This window comes from Lepus europaeus, chromosome 3, assembly GCF_033115175.1.
Source record: "Lepus europaeus isolate LE1 chromosome 3, mLepTim1.pri, whole genome shotgun sequence".
In the NCBI taxonomy this organism is placed as follows: domain Eukaryota; kingdom Metazoa; phylum Chordata; class Mammalia; order Lagomorpha; family Leporidae; genus Lepus; species Lepus europaeus.
In genome coordinates, this window is record NC_084829.1 from 35,052,636 (window position 1) to 35,072,676 (window position 20,041).

The 20,041-nt window shown below is 45.3% G+C and overlaps 1 protein-coding gene across 1 annotated transcript in view; it reads right to left on the reverse strand.

Moving 5' to 3' along the window:
- The window catches only part of NUDT3 (nudix hydrolase 3), a 92,638-nt gene that overhangs the window by 33,184 nt on the left and 39,413 nt on the right, over positions 1 to 20,041 (reverse strand). Inside the window, exon 2 of the mRNA XM_062185979.1 lies at positions 6,240 to 6,350. Coding sequence (XP_062041963.1) covers positions 6,240 to 6,350 — 111 coding nt within the window. The remainder of the gene's footprint in view (positions 1 to 6,239; positions 6,351 to 20,041) is intronic.

A 20,041-nucleotide genomic window follows, 5' to 3' on the forward strand; every position in this document is an offset into this window, starting at 1 on the left:
GAAAGAATAGTACCTGACTACAGAGTGTAAAGTCTAGCACACAAGAAATCATGAACCTGCTGAGAGGAATCACAAAGACTGCATGAAGGAAATAACTATGGCTGATGCACAAAATTAGCCAAATACAACAGATGCTGTAGATTGCTGGCTTAACACCACTCCCACCCTTTGTGAACTCCATGATCATCACCAACCTTACGAAGTTATGGAGTCTTTTTTTTTTTTTTTTTGGACAGGCAGAGTGGACAGTGAGAGAGAGAGAGAGAGAGAGAGAGAGAGAGAAAGGTCTTCCTTCCATTGGTTCACCCCCCAAAATGGCTGCTTTGGCCGGCACGCTGCAGCAATCCGAAGCCAGGAGCCAAGTGCTTCTTCCTGGTCTCTGCAGGTGCAGGGCCCAGGCACTTGGGCCATCCTCCACTGTCTTCCCGGGCCACAGAGAGCTGGACTGGAAGAGGAGCAACCGGGACAGAATCTGGCACCCCAACCGGGACTAGAACCTGGGGTGCCGGCACCATAGGCGGAGGATTAGTCTAGTGAGCCTCGGTGCCAGCCAAGTTTTGGAGTCTTGATGGAGCGAGAGTAAACAGGGTCAACCAAGATTACCAGTCTCTAGTTTTTTTTTTTTTTTTTTTTTTTGCGGGGGAGGGTTAAGAATCTTTCAGTCCTGGAAATGTTTAGAATTAAATATATGAATGTTTCATAAAAATGAAAATCACAGTATAAATTTTTCTTATAAAAGAGCCCAGACATATTTATGATTTTGTAATGCTTATAAGACTATGAATCATTAGACTGTCAATCTTTTTTTTTTCTTTTAAGGTTTATTAGCAGGGAGTTGGAAGTGGAACAGCTGTAACTCAAACTGGCATCCATATGGGATGCCAGCAGCTTAACCACAGCACCAGCCCCGACTGCCAGCCTTATAACCTCAAATTTGAAAAGTATTCTTTGAGAAGTAGGCATTTAATGGTTAAGAAGTCTGTGTCCCACATCAAAGTATCTGGGTTTGATTCCTGGCTCCGGCTCCAGCTCCAGACTCCAGCTTCCTGCTAGTGTGGACCTTGGGAGGCATCAGCCATGGCTCAAGTAATTGAGTTGCTGGCTCCCTACTTTGGCCCAGCCCAGTCCCAATCATTTCAGGCATCTGGTGAGTGAACCAGTAGATGGGAGTTCTTTCTCTTTCTGCCTCTCAAATTTTTGAAAAGTTGGTTTTAAGATTTACATATTTATCTGAAAGGCAGAGTTACAGACAGACACAGACACACACACACATACACACACACACAGAGAGAGAGAGAGAGAGAGAGAGAGAGAGATGGAGGGAGGGAGGGAGGGAGGGAGGGAGAAGAGAGAGAGATCATCCATCTGCTGGTTCACTCCCCAAATGGCTGCAAAGGCTGGGAATGGGTCAGGCTGAAGTAGGAGCCTGGAATTACATCTGAGTCTCCCATGTGGGTGGCAGGATCCCAAGCACTTGGGCCATCCTCCACTGCCTTCCCAGGTGCATGAGCAGAAGGTGGATCAGAAGGAGAGCAGCTGATACATGTATCGGTGCTCACATGTGATGCCAGCATTGCAAGCAGTGGCTTACCCCACTGCACCACAATGCGAGGCTTTAAAAAAAATTTTTTAAAAAGTATAATTGAGTACTTTATTTCCAACTTATGATATTAAGTTTAAAATCTTAATAACCTTATATACAGTATGAGAATATTTAAAGAACCTGAATCATCTCATTTATAAGCATTTCCTGCTGCCATCATCCAGTTTTCTACATCTCAGATGCACCTGTGTAACCCACGGACCATTCCACTGTAATACCCAACAGAACAGCTTCCCTGAGACCCACACTAACTCCAAACCGTGTTCCACAAAAGCACAACCACTGGGTTCCAGCCATAGTTCTCCAACCAAGATCTCTGAACTTTGCTCTCTCTCCAGAACCATCATTCTATTTCAGGTCTTGGAACAACCTACCTGAACCCAAAATTGCAACATAACTCTGTCAAACATTACTTTTGTCTTAGGCATCTAAGAACCTACAGAAGCCAACTGGATTTAAATCAAAATTATGCACCAACAGGTCCTACCACACTTACTCAACAGTCAAACCTTTGGGATCCTCCAGAAGGGGCCAAAGGTTATGATGTTCAGAACCTAGGAAGAGAAAGCACAGAACCATACTTGGCCCTCAAGTCCTGTCTGTACCTCAGGCATTTCTCATTCCCAATAGGAAAATAGGGTCTGATTCTGCTTCAGAATAAAGAAAGGTTCACCCTGTATTTCATTCCTGTTTTATGAGAGGAGGAGGGAGGGGGAGAGGGATCTTCCATCCGCTGGTTCACTTTCTGAATGGCCACGGCAAACAGGGTTGAGCCAGGTTGAAGCCAGGAGCCAGGAACTCCACACTGGTTCCCACAGGGTGTCAGGAGCCCAAGTACTTGGGCCATTTTCCACTGCCTTCCTGGGTGCATTAGCAGGAAGCTGGATGAGAGCCTGAATGGGCACTCCACTGTGAGATGCAGGCATTGCAGGTGGCAGCTTCATCTGTTGCATATTTTAAACTTTTACTTATATTTATTTTCATTTATTTGAAAGGCAGAGAGACAGATAAAGACAGAGATGCTCCATCTGCTGGTTCACTCCCCAAATACCTGCAGGAGCAGGGACTAGGCCAGGCTGAAGCTAGGTGCCCAGAACTCCATCTGAGTCTCCCACAGGGGTGGCAGGGACCCACTGCTTGAGCCATCACCTGCTGCCTCCCAGGTTATGTGTTAGCAGGAAACTGGAATTATGAATAGAGCCAGGACTCAGATCTAGGCACTCCAAAGTGTGATGTGGGTGTTCCAAGCAACATTCTAACCACTGTGCCAAATATTTGCTCCCAAATAGAAGAATTTTAAATCGGCAAGTCCAAAACCATACAGATGACTTCCTAGAAGCCAATCTTTGTGCCAGAAGTGGCTATTCTAGCTGCTGAACTAACTACTCCTTCAAATCTTAACTTTCAAATTATAATTTCCAATTTGCTTTGTATTCTCCATGAGATGTTAAAATGCACTGAGAGCAAAACTTAGGTGCCTTATTTATTTATTTCTGTATCTCAGTCAACAGCCATGCAGAAGGCAGCTTCTGGATCTGAACCGGAATCTGCCCTAGCGGCCCTCTCCCATGGGTTCTGGTGTGTCTGATTTAAACCACTGACAAACTAGAGGTCACACAGCTCTCCTGTGGACCACTGAATACCCTTCCTTTAGAAGAGTCCCTGTGAAAGCATCTCAACTCATTGCAGGTTAACACTGCCAAGCAGGAGCACTGACGGGACTGGCAGTCACCACTCCCAGGGCATCTGGACTAATCAAGATTCTTAATTGCAGACAGTAGAAAGCAATCTGATTAAGAGATTTATTAAGGGATAAAAAGAATTTACAGAATCTTTGGGAGAGCTAAAGACAGAGATTGCAGCCCACGGTTCTAGGACAACTCCCTAAATACTGCGCAACTGGGCTGCCAAAGGACCGGCTGTCTCTAGGATGGATCGAGACCCTGCCAAATAAAGCACTCAGCCAAACAGGAAGCTGAGACCACAGCTGCCAATTCCAGAACCGTATCTCCTCTTGTCGAAGTGTGTGCCACCAGAGCCGACAGGGCTGCTACCCTCACAACAGAACCTGCTTCTCTCCTTGAGCTATCTGCAAGTCTTGTACGAGTGCTTCACACTAGGCAAACCTCCACCACACCAAGGAGACTTAGCTGCACTTGTTACAAGTCTGGGAAAAGTCCTTTGTTGTTTTCAAGTCTCTTTGTATCAGAGGGGATTAGAATGGATGTGGAGACAGCCAAATCAGAATCCATCCCTCAGAAACCATTTGTCTCCACAACTCCTTCAGGAGGGAGTCTCAGAACACTCGTCAGAATTCCACACTCTAGTGCAAGTGGGTTCTAACAATCAGCTGGGGAGCCTAGAAAACCAGATTCTGCTACACATGCACTCGGCCTCAACTGGGCCTCAGAGTTCCCATTTCAACAAGCTCCTGGCTGATGCTGATGTTTCAACAACCACACTCCGGACGGATTACAGCTCAGTGCTAGTTTTGTAAATAAAGCTTTCCTGGAACATAGCCACATCCATTCGCTTGTGTTACGCATTGTCTATGCTACTTTTGCCTTATAATGACAGAGTCTAATTGTAACAGAGACTGCATAAAGGATCTGAATTCAAAGTTATATTTTATCTGGTCTTTTACATTATAAAATAAACATGTATTGGTACATTCCAATGTAAGTACATTTCTAACAAAATAAACTCTATGGGGCCAGCACTGTGGCATATTCGGTAAAGCCACCACCTGCAGTGCCGGCATTCCCATATGGGTGCCAGTTCAGGTCCCGGCTGTTCCACTTCCCATCCAGCTCTCTGCTATGGCCTGGGAAAGCAGCAGAAGATGGCCCATGTCCCTGGGCCCCTGCACCCATGTGGGAGACCCAGAGGAAGCTCCTGGCTCCTGGCTTTGGGTAGGTGTAGCTCTGGCCATTGTGGCTAATTGGGGAGTGAATCAGCAGATGGAAGATCTCTCTCTCTGACTCTCCTTCTCTTTTTGTGTAACTCTTTCAAACAAATAAATAAATCTTTAAAAAAAAACTCTAAAGATTTTATCTTCTGGTTTTCTTGTTTTTGTTTTTTAGATTTATTATTTATTTGAAAGGTAGAGAGAGAGGGTAGAGACAGTCAAAGAGATCTTCCAACTACTGGTTCATTCCTCAAACACCTGCAACAGCCAGGGATGGGCCAGGCCAAAGTCAAGAGCCCAGGTCTCCCATATGGGTGGCAGGGATCCAATCTGCTGCCTCCCAGGTGAATCAGCAGGAAGCTGAATCAGAAGCAGAATAGTGGGACCTCCACCCCCCCCCTTAAAGATTTATTTATTTGTTTGAAAGCCAGAGAGAGAATCTTCCATCCACTGGTTCACTCCCCAAATGGCCACAATGGCCAGGATTGGCCCAGGCCAAATCCTGGAACCAGGAAATTTTTCTGGATATCTCACATGGATGCAGGGGTCCAAGTACTTAGTTCATCTTCTGCTGCTTTTCCCAGGCGCATTAGCAAGGAGCTGGATGGGAAGCAATGCAGCTGGGACTCAAACTGGTGCCCATATGTGATGCCAGCACTGTAGGCAGAGGCTTAACTTTCTTTTTTATTTGATTTGATTTGATTATTTGACAGGTAGAGTTACAGACAGTGAGAGAGAGAGACAGAGAAAAAGGTCTTCCTTCTGTTGGTTCACTCCCCAAATGGCTGCCACGACTGGCGCTGCACCGATCTGAAGCCAGGAGTCAGGTGCTTCTTCCCGGTCTCCTATGCGGGTACAGGGGCCCAAGCACCCGGGCCATCCTCCACTGCCCTCCTGGGCCACAGCAGAGAGCTGGACTGGGAGAGGAGCAACCAGGACTAGAACCCAGTGCCCATATGGGATGCTGGCGCCGCAGGCGGAGGATCAGCCACAGCCACAGCGCCAGACCCTAGGCTTAACTTTCTACACAGTGCCAGGGACTTGAACCACACACTCTGATAGGGAATATGGGAGACCCAAGCAGTGGCTTAATCCACTTATTTATTTGAAAGAGTTACACACACACACATACACACACACGGAGGTGGGGGGGTCTTCCATCCACTGGTTCACTCTCCAGATAGCTGCAATGGCTGGAGCTGTGCTGATCCAAAGCCAGGAGCCAGGAGCTTCTTCTGGGTCTCCCATGCGGGTGCAGGGGCCCAAGGACTTGGACCATCTTCCACTGCTTTCCCAGGCCAAAGCAGAGAGCGGGATAGGAAGCGGAGCAGCCAAGACTCGAGCCAGCACCCATATAGGATGCCAGCATTGCAGACCAGGGCTTTAACCCGCTGCACCACAGCACTGGCCCCTATTTTATTATTGCTCTTTGCCACAGGTAAAAGAAGCAATGCTAGAAGAGACCCATGGGAAGTCACAAAGGACTGTCCCATATAATCAGATAAAACCATTACTATTAGCTCTCTTCCTCCATACAGAGCCTGATAAATATTACCACATCACAGCTCAAACACCCCTGAATCAAGAAGGCATAAACAAACCATAAGAGCCAGCTTTCTGCGATCCTGAGTGTGCTTACTCAGTGGATGGCGATAAATTAAAGCACTAGACAGGCAGGACCGGCTCAGGAACACAAGGGACAGCTGTGCCCTTCCTCCTCATGCGTACCTCCTCACAGACTTCCCGGGCTGCTGCCACACTGGGCTCCTCCTCAGGCTCCATGCCTCCTCCAGGGACAATCCATCGGTCTGGATGGCGACTACTGCTCACAAGTAGTACCTGAAATCACAGAGGTCATGTTGGGAGGGGTTAAAAATTTGAAAAGGCACATTCAGACAGATTCAGAGTTTAAACACCATACACATCAAAGTAACTCAGACCCATTCTTGTTTATACCTCTCCAAACTACCTCTTATAAGTTGGCATCCATTCTGTTAGAACAAATAGACATATGATCGAGCAAAATCAGAAACAGTGGCCATTATCCCCTGACTCTCAGCTATTTATCTTCTCTATTCCTCCCTATTCAAAAGTCTTTAGAATACACACCTGTCAAGGTGACAAAAAACAAAAGATTATCATTGATGAACGTGAAGAAAGGTGACCAAAAGGAAAGAGGCTGCTGGCCAGGATTTTCACCATGGTCCAACCCTTCCCCTCCAAATTTCTCACTCCTCTGTGTCCCAGTTCCTGTCCCATCAGATCACCATGGGTCAATACAACACACCATTCTCAGCTCTAAGAGAACAGTGAGACTTTAACTCAGCAGTGTACATGTGAAGTAAAAATATCCACTGTTTTCAGATAAAACAAAACCAGACTTTTTTTGAAAGGCAAAGAGAGAAAAAATGCATGCAAGAAAGAACTCCTCCTATCCACTGCTCTACTCCCCAAATGTCCACATGCTCATCTACAAAATCTGTGATCTCCAGACTCAGAAGACACAATGGAGTTCTGAGAAAGGGACCCAAAGACCCACGAACCCATATACAGTCACCAATTAATTCCAACCCACGGACTGAAAAAAATCATGTTTTATACTTACCGGTACTACTTTTAAAATGTACACACTGGGGCAGGCATTCAGTGCCACGTTAAGACACTACTCGGGACACCTGCATCCCTGCTGGAGTGCCTGATTCAAATCCTGGCTCCTCCATTCCAATCCAGCTTCCTGCTAAGGTGCACCCTAGGAGGCAGCAGGTGACAGCCCAAGTCCTTGGGTCCCTGCCACCCATGTGGGAGACACAGATTTATTTCCTGGCTCGTGGCTTCAGTTTGGCCCAGTCTGACAGTTGCACGCACTTGGGGAATAAACCAATGGATGAAGATATCCCTTTTTCTCTCTCTCTCTCCTTCCATCCCTTTCAGATAAAATGAAAAATTACATAAATAATACAGATTCTACTTTGATTAATGCAATGCAGAATAATTTAAAAAAATACTATGAGGGATGGGCATTTGGTCTAGCGGTTAAGAGGCCTGAGTTTGGAAGATTTCCACTGAGTCTCTCCCTCTAACTCTTTCAAATAAAAATTTTTTTTTTTTTTAAAAGAAGCCCAAGTCCCACATCAGAGTACCTGGGTTGTACTCCTGATTCAAGTTTTCTGCTAATATGAACCTTGGGAAGCAGCGAATGATGGCTCAAGTGGTTGCGTTTTTATCACCCACATGGGAGACCTGAATTGAGCTTCAGGCTCGTGGCTTTGGCCCCATCCCAGCTTTGGCCATTACAAACATTTAGGAAGTGAACCAGCAGATGGGAGATTATCTCTCTCTCTGATTCACTCTGTATGTCTCTCAAATAAATAAATAAAATAATATGAAACCCATAGCAGTTTTCAGTTGATACAAATATAATATGAAGGTTCCATGAAATTTTGCCATCAAAACAGTTCTCATGAATTACCCTCACATATCATACATAAAAATTAACTCAAAATGGACCAACACCCTAAACACAGAGCTAAAACCATAAATATTTAGAATAAAACATGGGGATAAATCATAAAACATTCCAAATTCTTAAATATGACATGAAGGCCGGCGCCGTGGCTCACTAGGCTAATCCTCCGCCTGAGGCTCCGGCACACCGGGTTCTAGTCCCAGTCGGGGCACCGATCCTGTCCTGGTTGCCCCTCTTCCAGGCCAGCTCTCTGCTGTGGCCCGGGAGTGCAGTGGAGGATGGCCCAAGTCCTTGGGCCCTGCACCCCATGGGAGACCAGGAGAAGCATCTGGCTCCTGCCATTGGATCAGCGCGGTGCACCGGCCACAGCGCGCCTACCGCAGCGGCCATTGGAGGGTGAACCAATGGCAAAAGGAAGACCTTTCTCTCTGTCTCTCTCTCTCACTGTCCACTCTGCCTGTCAAAAAAAAAAAAAAAAAAAAAAAAAAAAGACATGAAAAATATGGACACAGAAAAAAAAAACAAACTGGACTTCACCAAAACTACAAGACTTCTTGTAGGGTTAAGCCACTGCCTGCAATGCCAGAAATCACTTTGTGTCCCAGCTACTTCACTTCCAATCCAGCTCCTTGCCAATGTGCCTGGGAAAGAGGCAGAAGATGGCCTGAGTCCTTGGGCCCCTGAACCCACAATGGAGATGTAGGTAGAGTTCCAGGCTCCTGGCTGCGCGCCCACACTCTCTCTCTCTGGCTTTCAAATAAATAAACTTTCAAAAAATACTAAAGATGTCAATGCATCAAAAGGCAGTATGTGAAAAGACAACCAATAGGAGAAAACTATTTGCAAATCATGTATCTAAAAATTAGGTATCTAAAATATATAAGGAACTCTTACAACTCAACAAAAAGACAATATTTCTCCAAACAATAAGCACAAAAGTATATGTTCACTATCATTATGTACTAGGGAAATGCAGAGGAACGCCACAATGAGATACCACCTCACACCCACTAGGTTAGCTGTGTTCAAACAAACAAAACGAATATAAGGAGTGCTGGCAAAGTTGTTGAGAAACTGGAACCCCTCATAAATTGCTTCTAGGAATGTGAAAAGATTTAGCCACTGGGGAAAACAGTTTGCTAATTCCTCAAAAAGTTAACGAAATGTGCAGATAAAGCACACTGCATTTTCTTAAAAAAAAAGATTTATTCATTCATTTGAAAGTCAAGTTACACAGAGAGAGAAGGAGAGGCAGAGAGCGAGAGAGGTCTTCCATCCACTGGTTCATTCCTCAACTGGCCGCAAACAGCAGGAGCTGCGCCTATCTGAAGCCAGGTGCTCCTTCCTGGTCTCCCATGCAGAGGCAGGGGCCCAAGGACTTGGGCCATCCTCTACTGTCCTCCCAGGCTGTAGCAGAGAGCTGGATCGGAAGAGGAGCAGCCAGGACTTGAACCGGCACCCATACGGGAAGCCGGCACTGCAGGCAGTGGCTTTACCTGCTATGCCACAGCGCTGGCCCCACACACAGCATTTTAATCTGCCACTTGAGATACCCACATCCCATTTCAGAATGTTAGTCTGAGTTCTGGCTACTCCACTTCTGATTAAGCTGCCTTCTAATGCCTTCTAATGTTACATTTGAATTATTAAACATTTATTATTTACTTATTTTTACTTTAACTGAAAGGCAGAAACAGAGAAACAGTGAGAGGGATCTTCCAACTGCTGGTTCACTCTCTAAATGCCTGCAACAGCCACGGCTGGGCTAGGCCAAAGCAGGGGCCCACAACTCAATCTGGGTCTCCTAACTGGGTGGCATGGAACCAGTACTTGAGCTGTGCCCAGCTGCCTCCCAGGATGCACTTTACCAAGAAACTGGACCCAAAGTGGGATCCAACTTGACTCAGTCAGTCACTCTGATACGCAATACAGGCATCCTGACTGACATCTTAACCAATGAGTCAAATGCCTGCCCCCAATGTTACCTTTTTTTTTTTTTTTTTAAATATTTATTTATTTATTTGAAAGGCAGAGTTACAGAGGGAGAAGAAGAGACAGAGATCTTCTATCCACTGTTTCATTCCCCAAATGGCGACAATGACTGGGGCTGAGCCGGGCCAAAGCCAGGAGCTAGGAGCTTCTTCCAGGTCTTACACATGGGTGCAGGAAATCAAGAGACTTGGGCCATCTTCCACTGTTTTCCTAGGCACATAAGCAGGGAGCAGGATCAGAAATGGAACAGTTGGAACTTGAACTGGTACCCATACAGGATGTCAGAGCTGCAGGTTGCGGCCTAACCAGCCATGCCACAGCACTGGCCCCCAATGTTACATTTTTGAATATTCCTTTTCAAAAAGAAAAATAAACCCAAATATAGATACTAATTCAAGTTACAAAGTAAAAAAAAAAAAAAGTTCTCCAAAGACTCTAGACAACAACATCTAAGTGGTATCTACTGAACATACAAGGAAGATTCAAAAAGAGAAAGTAGTAAACTGTGTTAATCCCTCATTGACTTATTACATAAGTAACAACACACGTTCTGTCTTCACACTTCCTGGCACAGAGTTTACTGGCTATTCTGAACTTCAGCCTTGCTTTAAAGGCTGACAAGGGCCAGCCAATTAAATCACACAGTCCGAATGAAAGACCTTTACAGGAACATTTCAAAACTACAGCAGAGGAAAGGAAACCTCTGTTGTAAAGTACAGCCATTCAATTCATAAATTTCAATCAATCTGAAACATGAATTGGTAAATCCACCAAGTATTACTGTTTGGAACATTCAAAGTATGATTATATGAAGTGAAACTATATGTAGGGGCCGGCACAGTGGCGTAGCAGGTAAAGCCGCCACCTGCAGTGCTGGCATCCCATATGGGCACCAGTTGAATTCTCAGCTAGTTCACTTCCAATCCAGCTCTCTTTTGTGGCCTGGGAAAGCAGTAGAAGATGGCCCAGGTGCTTGGGCCTCTGCACCTGTGTGGAAGATCTGGAAGAAGCTCCTGGCTTCTGACTGGCCCAGCTCTGGCTGTTACTGCCATTTGGGGAGTGAACCAGAGGATAGAAGACCTCTCTCCTCTAACTGCCTCTGCAACTTTGCCTTTCAAATAAATAAATAAAACTATAAAAAATTTGTTTAAAAAAAATGTGTGTAATAAGGAGGCTGAGTAAGCAAGCCTCCTTACTTCTTAGTCATACTTCCTACTGGTAAATAGCTCTCCTTGGTGAGCTTCCTTGACAACCCAACAAAAATGTTCTACCAAAAAAAAAAGCTTTACTCTAGTCAGGGGTTTTATTTCTTCCTACCTTATAAGATACAAAATGGTTTCTGGTCATCTGAAAACTGATCGTGAAACAAAATTAAATGGCAAAGCTCCTAAAAGCTTCTGAAAATGACATACTAAAAAAAAAAAAAAAAAAAAAAGGAACATGGCTGGCACCGTGGCTCAATAGGCTAATCCTCTGCCTGCGGCGCCAGCACACTGGGTTCTAGTCCCGGTCAGGGCGCTGGATTCTGTCCCAGTTGCCCCTCTTCCAGGCTAGCTCTCTGCTATGGCCCAGGAGTGCAGAGGAGGATGGCCCAAGTGCTTGGGCCCTGCACCCGCATGGGAGACCAGGAAAAGCACTTGGCTCCTGGATTCGGATCAGCGTGGTGCGCCAGCCGCAGCGGCCATTGGGGGGTGAACCAACGGAAAAAGGAAGACCTTTCTCTCTGTCTCTCTCTCTCACTGTCCACTCTGCCTGTCAAAAAAAAAAAAAAAAGGAACTTATATTTTATATTTTTATTCAACAAATATTAAGGCAGCATCATAAGCCAGGAACTGGAAATGTGGAGGTTTAAAACCAACAGAATTTTGAGGCAGATTAAAGTGGGAACTAGCAGATCTGTTATGAATCTGTAGTCATCCAGACAGGTGAGAGTGCAGAGATGGATGAACGGTCCCACAAGACACATGCACCCACAGACTCTTACTTTCACTGTACAGGTGGCTCTACAGAGCAGAGAGAAACCAACAGACAGGGCAGGGCCAACTGGTTTTCCATTTAGACCCAGAAGGAAACTGTACTGACTGGGGACACACTGAGTATCTAGCGGAAGAAGAAAAGGAGGAATGACAGAGGGAGAAGTCCTTTAGTTAGGTAAGGTATGTACAGAACACCACAATGACTTTGTAAAGTAATACCTGACCCAGGCTGGGGGAGGTAGCAGAGGGACAGAAAGGGTTTCTTAAAGGAAGTGGCTGCATTAGGCAGCTTTTCATCACTACAATGAAATACCTGAGAAAACTAACTTTATAAAGAAAATAGGTTTATTTAATTCACAAGTTTGAAGGTTCAAGTCCAGGATCGGGCAGCCCCATTGGTCTGGCCTCTTGCAAAAGGGTGGAAGATGGGAACAGGCAGTCAGGAAGGATCACATGTTGAGCCAGAAGGTAGAGAGAGAAAGGCTGGGCCCAAACTCTGGCCTTTCTGACCCATCCACTCACAAGAGCTACCTCCCATGGGCATGGCCCCCATGACCTCGGGATTTCCACCTGGACTCCACCTCTGGTCACCATAACAGGAGGAAGTTCCACCTCTTCTTCTTTTTTTAAAGTTATTTATTTGAGAGGCAGTATTAGAGAGAGAGAGAAAGAGACAGAGAGAGGTCTTCCATCCACTGGTTCACTCCCCAAATGGTCACAACAGCCAGAGCTGGGCGATCCAGGAGCTTCTTCTGGGTCTCCCACATGAATGCAGGGGCCCAAGCACTTAGGTAATCTTCACTGCCTTCCCAAGAGCATCAGCAGGCAGCTGGATCAGAAGAAGAGCAGCTAGGACTCCAACTGGCACCCATATGGGATGCCAGCATCGCAGGCTTAACTTTACTGCACCACAGCACCGGCCCTCTATCTTCTTAACACCATTAATTTATGACTCTGGGTTTTAAGTGTCTGTGTGAGTTCAGCAGCCAAACCATATTCAAGCTACAGCAGTGACTTAAGTTGGATCCAAGTTCAAGAAGAACATTTACTCAACAAAAATCGTAGGATGCCTACTGTGTGCTCATGTGCTCAGGACACAAAAGCAAGGCAATTACAGCTTCAGTGCATCAGAACATATGAATTAGGGGTTTCAGTGGGATACTGAATGAATATTTCTAGTGGGAAGTCATAAATCTGGGACTGGTGCTAAGAGACAGAGATTTGGGAAACAATGGTTTCAGAATAAGAATAGCACAAGGGAGAAAATGTGCATTTACAAAGCTCTAACTAGAAAAGTGAGTCCTATTCCTCCTACCCGCTCTCTAATCCCTCTTCCTACTGCCAAGAGTATAGTGGGGGTAGACATATTCCAGGTATCCCAGGATAAAGTTCTTATCTCTGGTGACAATCTACACCATGGGAAATCCTGATTGACAAGCTATAAAGCGACACAGTGCTAATTTCCAGGGAACCGTACACGGCAATGCACCTCACGTGATTGTTTCCGATAATGCAATGCCCTGACAGGTGACAGCCCCACAGCATTGCCAGCACTGCCAGAGAGCTCCGCTGGCGCTCTAGGTGGCACAGAGGCTGCACACCCTGTCGACTCTGTGGTGTGCCCTGAAAAATCGCTTCTACAGATGAGCCCAAAACAAAAGTAAACAACCGTGTCCTTGCTGGGACTCCAGAGAAATGGAATTTGTTTTGTTTTGTTTTGTCTACAGAGTGTTTTAAGAACAGCTGCTACAAATTCTTGTGCAAAATGACCCTATAAAATGTTTAAAAGACAAGTAAAGTGGAATGAGGCGAAATAACTTGTTGAAAGTAAACCAATAAATTATCATAGAACCAAGCAATAGTAGTTCCAGTTGCCACAGTTCTAAAACCATTCTACCTATTTTTAAAATAGTTATTTAAAAAATAAATCTTTTGGGGCCAGCATTGTGGTGTAGCTGGTTGGGCCACCATCTGTGATGCCAGCATCCCATATGAGTGCCAGTTCCAATCAAGTTCCCTGCTAATGCACCTGGGAAAGCAGTGGAGGGTGGCCCAAAAGATTGGGCCCCTGCACTCACGTTGAGTGCAGCCTGGCCCAGACCTGGTTGTTGGGGCCATTTGAGGAGTCAATCAATCGACAGAAGATCTCCCTCTTTCACTCTGTAACTCTGCCTTTCAAATAAATAAAATATGCCTTAAAAAAAAAAAAAAAAACTTAACATGAGGTCAAAAAACTGCTGGAAGGAGAAAAGCATTAGATGTAAACAGTTTACAAAAAGCCTTATAAACTCAGCTTCACCCTACCCAGCTGATTGGGTTGTTTGCTTAATAAAAGGCAATTCTCTACCTAGAACAAGGAAACACCACACTAGGCTGTGAACAGATATTCTGACAGTTTTAATCTTGGAAACAGGGTACTTTAAGAATATAATGAAAGGTAGCCACAAACACAAACTGTTCTACACAAACATCCTTCTTTAGTGAGAGTCCCAGGGCATGGGTACAATCCTAGCCAACAACTGCCTCTGTACAGTCCAAGGGTGGTGCTGGGGAGAAGCAGGCATTTCACTTTATAACCTTGTGGACAGTTCGAATATTTCAGACAAGCATTTAGACTTAGATAATTGGCCATGAGAAAGCAAAGCATTATTTCCTAGGAAATTTCTGAAAACCAAATGGAGTGCATGAAATATTTAGAATGTTTCAGTTTCCCAAGGTTATTAAAACAAAGCCATAGCTACAGCATTCCTGACATCCATACACTGCATTACTGTCCCACAAACAGTCTTAGAACTACTGGAATACACTGTAAAATCCTTGCCCATTAACACACTGATTGGGCCAAGCCATATAATAAATGACGTCCTCCAAAACAGGCTAATATAGGAGACACTGGCTCTAAATTCAAATGCAGGTATTGTATCCCCAAATGTATTAAACATACTTTAATTTAAGATGGTCAAGGGCTTTTTAAACGTTTTTTAAATGTTTGTTTCCAGCAACTCCATACTAGTATTCCACATGGGTGGCAAAGACTTAGTACTTGAACCATCACCTGCTGCCTTCCAAGATACACATTAGCAGGAAGCTAGAACTGGCAGCACAGCCAGGACTGGAACCCAGGCACTCTGAGGGATTTGGGGGTCCCAAGTGGTGCTTTAATCACCAAGACAAATGCCCGCCCCCAGAGTACTTTCAGAATGGAAGGGCAGAGGAAGCTGACAGGTCTTTCACAGGAAGTAATATCTGGCAGAGACGGACTAAAGTAAGGAAACAAGCCTTTGGTTCTCTGTGGGAAAGGAGGAAAGGAGTGTCCAGCACAGGTACCCTCAGGATCAAAGCTCCTACTCCCAGTTAACATGAACTTGGCTGGTTACAGTCCAAAGGCCAGGGAGGCAGGAGGAACAGTTGGTTAACAGATACTAGCTTACAGTCAGATAAGAGTAAGTTCTGGAGCAACTACTCTACTATGTTAATGTACAGTATATTTATCTATAAGGAAAAACAAACTAGAAACTAGAATATGGGATGCTTTTAACATAAAGAAATGGCAAATGTTTGAAAAGATAAATCTATCTACCTGAGGCCAGTGCTGTGGCACAGTAGGTTAAGCCTGCACCTGTGGTACCAGCATCCCATATGGGTGCTGGATCATGTTGTGGCTGCTCCTCTTCTGATTCAGCTCCCTGCTTCATGGCCTGGGAAAAAAGTGGAAGTTGGCCCAAATGCTTGGGCCCCTGCACCCTCATGGGAGACCCACAAGAAGCTCCTGGCTTCGCATCTGCCCAGCTTTGGCTGTTGCAGCCATTTGGGGAGTGAACCAGTGTATGGAAGACCTTTCTCTCTCTCTCTCTTTTTCTCTTTCTTTCTCTCTCACTCTAATTCTACCTCTCAAATAAATAAATAAATAAAATCTTCTAAAAAAATCTATTTACCCTAATAGGCCTGAGCCCTGTTTCCAAGGATCTAGACAAAGGAGTCTGAGAACAACCAATGAGAGAGAAAGACAATCAAAATGTGACTGGGTCAAGTAACATGTTTCCGTGACAAAATGATCAACTGAATTAAATGCTACTAACAGGATAAGTAAGATGGGAATTGAGAACTGACTATGAATCTAGCAATGTAGAGGTCATTTGTATCATGATACGGTTGGTTTCTTTATAAAACCTAAGATAGGAGTTTCCATGCTGAACACAGGCATATCTGTAACAATAAATGCTGAAGCTTCATCTTGCAGAGAGGTGGCATGGGTTAAATGCTACCATAAGCACAGACTGACTGTTTCCACACATGTCATTACTCAACTTTCTGACATATGTCAATCTGGAAGATGAAATATCGCATTTCAGAGGGCCAGCGTTGTGGCGCAGTTTAATCCTCTGCCTGCGGCACCAGCATCCCATATGGGCACCAGTTCGAGTCCTGGCTGCTCTTCTTCCAATCCCGCTCTCTGCTATGGCCTGGGAAAGCAGTGGAGGATGGCCCAGGCATTTAGGCCCCTGCACCCGCATGGGAGACCCAGAGGGGGCTCCTAGCTTTGAATTAGCCCAGCTCTACCCATTGCAGCCGTCTGGGGAGTAAACCAGCAGATGGAAGACCTTTCTCTTGTCTGTCCCTCTCATTGTCTGTAACTCTACCTCTCAAATAAATAAAATCTTTTTAAAAAAATGACATTTCAATTTAGTTTCAATTTCCATTTATCTTAAGAGGTAGATCATCTTTCATGTATTTAAGAGCCAGTCTTATTTCTCTTTAATATCCTTTGCCCACTTCTTAATTGGGTTACTGAGCTTATTCTTACTAACTGGGAAGAACCATTTAGCTATTAAGAAAATTAGCCCAGTGATAGTTTGTTGATTTGGCTTTATGATAATTTTGCCGAGTAAAAGCTTCCTATTTGGATGTGATTAATTTTTTTAAAAAGTTATTTATTTATTTATTTAAAAGGCAGAGTTACAGGGGTGGATGGGGGAGAGACAGAGAAAGATCTTCCATCCACTGGTGCACTCCCCAAATAGCCAAAATGGCCGGAGCTGGGCCTATCCAAAGCCAGAAGCCAGGAGCTTCTTCTAGGTCTCCTACGTGGGTGCAGGGGCCCAAACACTTGGGCCATCTTTCACTAATTTCTCAGGCACACTGGTAGGGAGCTAGATCAGAAGTGGAACAGCTGGGACACAAACCAGCGCCCAGCCTGTTACGCCACAGCACCGGCCCCAATATGATCAATTTTATAATCCCTTCTTTGTCAGTCTGGTAAATGTTTAATGGTCTTTAATTGTGGCTTTATTTGCCATTCTTTGATCACCAATAATGCTGAGTGTTATCGAAAATGTCTTCTGACCACTTGGGGTCCCTCTTTTATCAAGGGCCTTGATCAAATCACGAACCCATTTTTCTGCTTTGTTGTCTTTTTCTAATCAATTTGCAGGAGTTCTCTTTTTTTTCTCAAAATATTTATTCATTCATTAGAAAGTCAGAGTTACACAGAGAGAGAAGCAAAGGGAGAGAGAGAGAGAGATAAAGAAAGAGAGAGAGAGAGAGAGGGGTGTCCCCCACCCACTGGTTCACTCCCCAAAAGGCCGCAACAGCCAGAGCTGTGCTGATCTGAAGCCAGGAGCCAGGGCTTCGGGTCTCCCATGTGGGTGCAAGGGCCTAAGGGTTTGGGGCCATCTTCTACTGCTTTCCCAGGCCACAGCAGAGAGCTGGACTGGAAGTGGAGCAGCCAGGACTCGAATTGGTGCCCATATGGGATGGTGGCACTGCAGGCGGTGGCTTTACCCACTACACCACAGCACCAGACCCATGTAGGAGTTCTTTATAGATTCTTGTTATATATCGCAAATATTTTCTCCCATCCTTGAAGTTGGTTTTTTTCTTCATACTATGACACTTTTTGATGAACAGGGTATTAAGTCTGATGAAGACAAATTTTTTTCTGGGGCAAGCATTTTGGTGCAATTGGTAGAATGCTGCTTAGGATGCCTGCATCCCATATTGGGGTGCCCAGGTTTGAGCTGCAGGTCTCTTTCCCCTTCCAGCTTCCTGCTGATGCAAACCTTGGGAGGCAGCAGATGATGGCTCAAGTGATTAGGTTCCCGCCACCCACACAGGAGACCCAGGTGGAGTTCTGTGCTCCTGGCTTCGGCCTGGCCCAGCCCCTGCATTGCAGGCAGTCTCTTTCTGCCTTTCAAATAATTAATAAGTAAATGTTTTTCCTTATGGATAATGTTTTCTGTTTCTTGTATAAAGCATTCTTTTTTTTACCACAAGGTCATAATGCTTGTATATACCAGAAGCTGGCAGACTTTTCTGTAAAGGGCCAGAGAGTAAATATTTTCAGCATGTCACTCTGTTGTTGTAGCACCAAAATAGCCACAGACAACGCAATGTGTAAACTAAAGGGCATGGCTGTTTCAATAAAACCTATCTACAAAAATGAGCAATAGCTTGCCAATCCCTGCCCTACACTGTCTTTCAATGCTATTTTAAATATTCTTGGCTCCTGGCTTAGGCCTGGCCCAGCCCTGGCTGCTGTGGGTATTTGGGGAGTGAACCAGCAAATGGAAGATTCTCATTCTCATTCTCTCTCTCTCTCTCTCTCTCTCTGCCTTTCAAATAAATAAGATAAACCTTTAAAACAAAACCCATGAGTTTATATTACGTTATATTGTAATTAAAAAACAAAACAAGCCTGGAAACCACTGAAAGATGTCAATGAACTACCTCATCAATTTAGGGAATGATGGTAAATTGAAGAAAAAAATCATTCATTTATCTTGTCTTTTAAATATGAATTTTTAAAGTTTTTTAAAAATTTTAAAAACTTATAAAGATTTATTTATTTATTTGAAAGTCAGAGTTACACAGAGAGAGGAGAGGCGGAGAGGCAGAGAGAGAGAGAGGTCTTCCATCCGGTGATTCACTCCCCAAATGGCCACAACAGCCGGAGCTGCGCCGATCCAAAGCCAGGAGCTTCTTCCGGGTCTCCCATGTGGGTGCATGGGCCCAGGGACTTGGGCCATCTTCTACTGCTTTCCCAGGCCATAGCAGAGAGCTGGATTGGAAGTGGAGCAGCCGGGTCTCGAACTGGTGCCCATATGGGATGCCTGCACTTCAGGCCAGGGCATTAACCCGCTGTGCCACAGTGCCTGGCCCCAAAACTTATACATTTTAAAAATTTTATTTGAGGGCCCGGTATTGTGGTATGGTGGGTAAAGCCGCTTCCTGCAATGCCAGTATTCCATATGGGTGGTGGTTCAAGTCCTGGCTGCTCCACTTCAAATTCAGCATCCTTGCTGATGGCCTGGAAAAAAGCAGCGGAAGATGGTCCAAGTGCTTGGGCCCCTGCCACCCATGTAGGAGCACTGGAGAAAGCTCCTGGCTCCTGGCTTCAGTCTGGTCCCACCCAGGCTGTTGCGATAGTGAACCAGCAGATGGAAGTTCTCTGTCTCTCCATCTCCCTTTGTAACTCTTTCAAATAAATAAATAAATCTTTAAATGTAGAAAAGAAAAAAAAGAGAAAGACAGAGACAGAGAGTGAGCTTCTGTTTTCACTTCCCAAATTCCCCCAACAGCCAGGTCCAAACGCAGGAGGTGGGAACACAATCCAGGTTTCCCACGTGGGTGGTAGGAATCCTTTACTTGAACCACCACCAATGCTCAGGAATCTGCATTAGCAGGAAGCTGAAGTCAGGAGCCAGAGCCAAGAATCAAATCCAGGTACCTATTCCAAGGTGGGATTTCAGCACTGTTACTGTTGGCTAAATGCCCGTTCCTGTGCTTTTTTAAAGAAAGTATTCTCCTTTGGAAGTAACTGCTGGGGCCAGCGCTGTGGCACAGTGGGTTAACGCCCTGGCCTGAAGCGCCGGCATCCCATATGGGTGCTGGTTCAAGACCCAGCTGATCCACTTCTGATCCAGCTCTCTGCTATGGCCCGGGAAAGCAGTGGAAGATGGCCCAAGTCCTTGGGCTCCTGCACCCACGTGGGAGACCCGGAAGAGGCTCCTGGCTTCTGATCGGCGCAGCTCCAGCTGTTGCAGCCATTTGGGGAGTGACCATCGGATGGAAGACCTCTCTTTCTCTCTCTCTCTGCC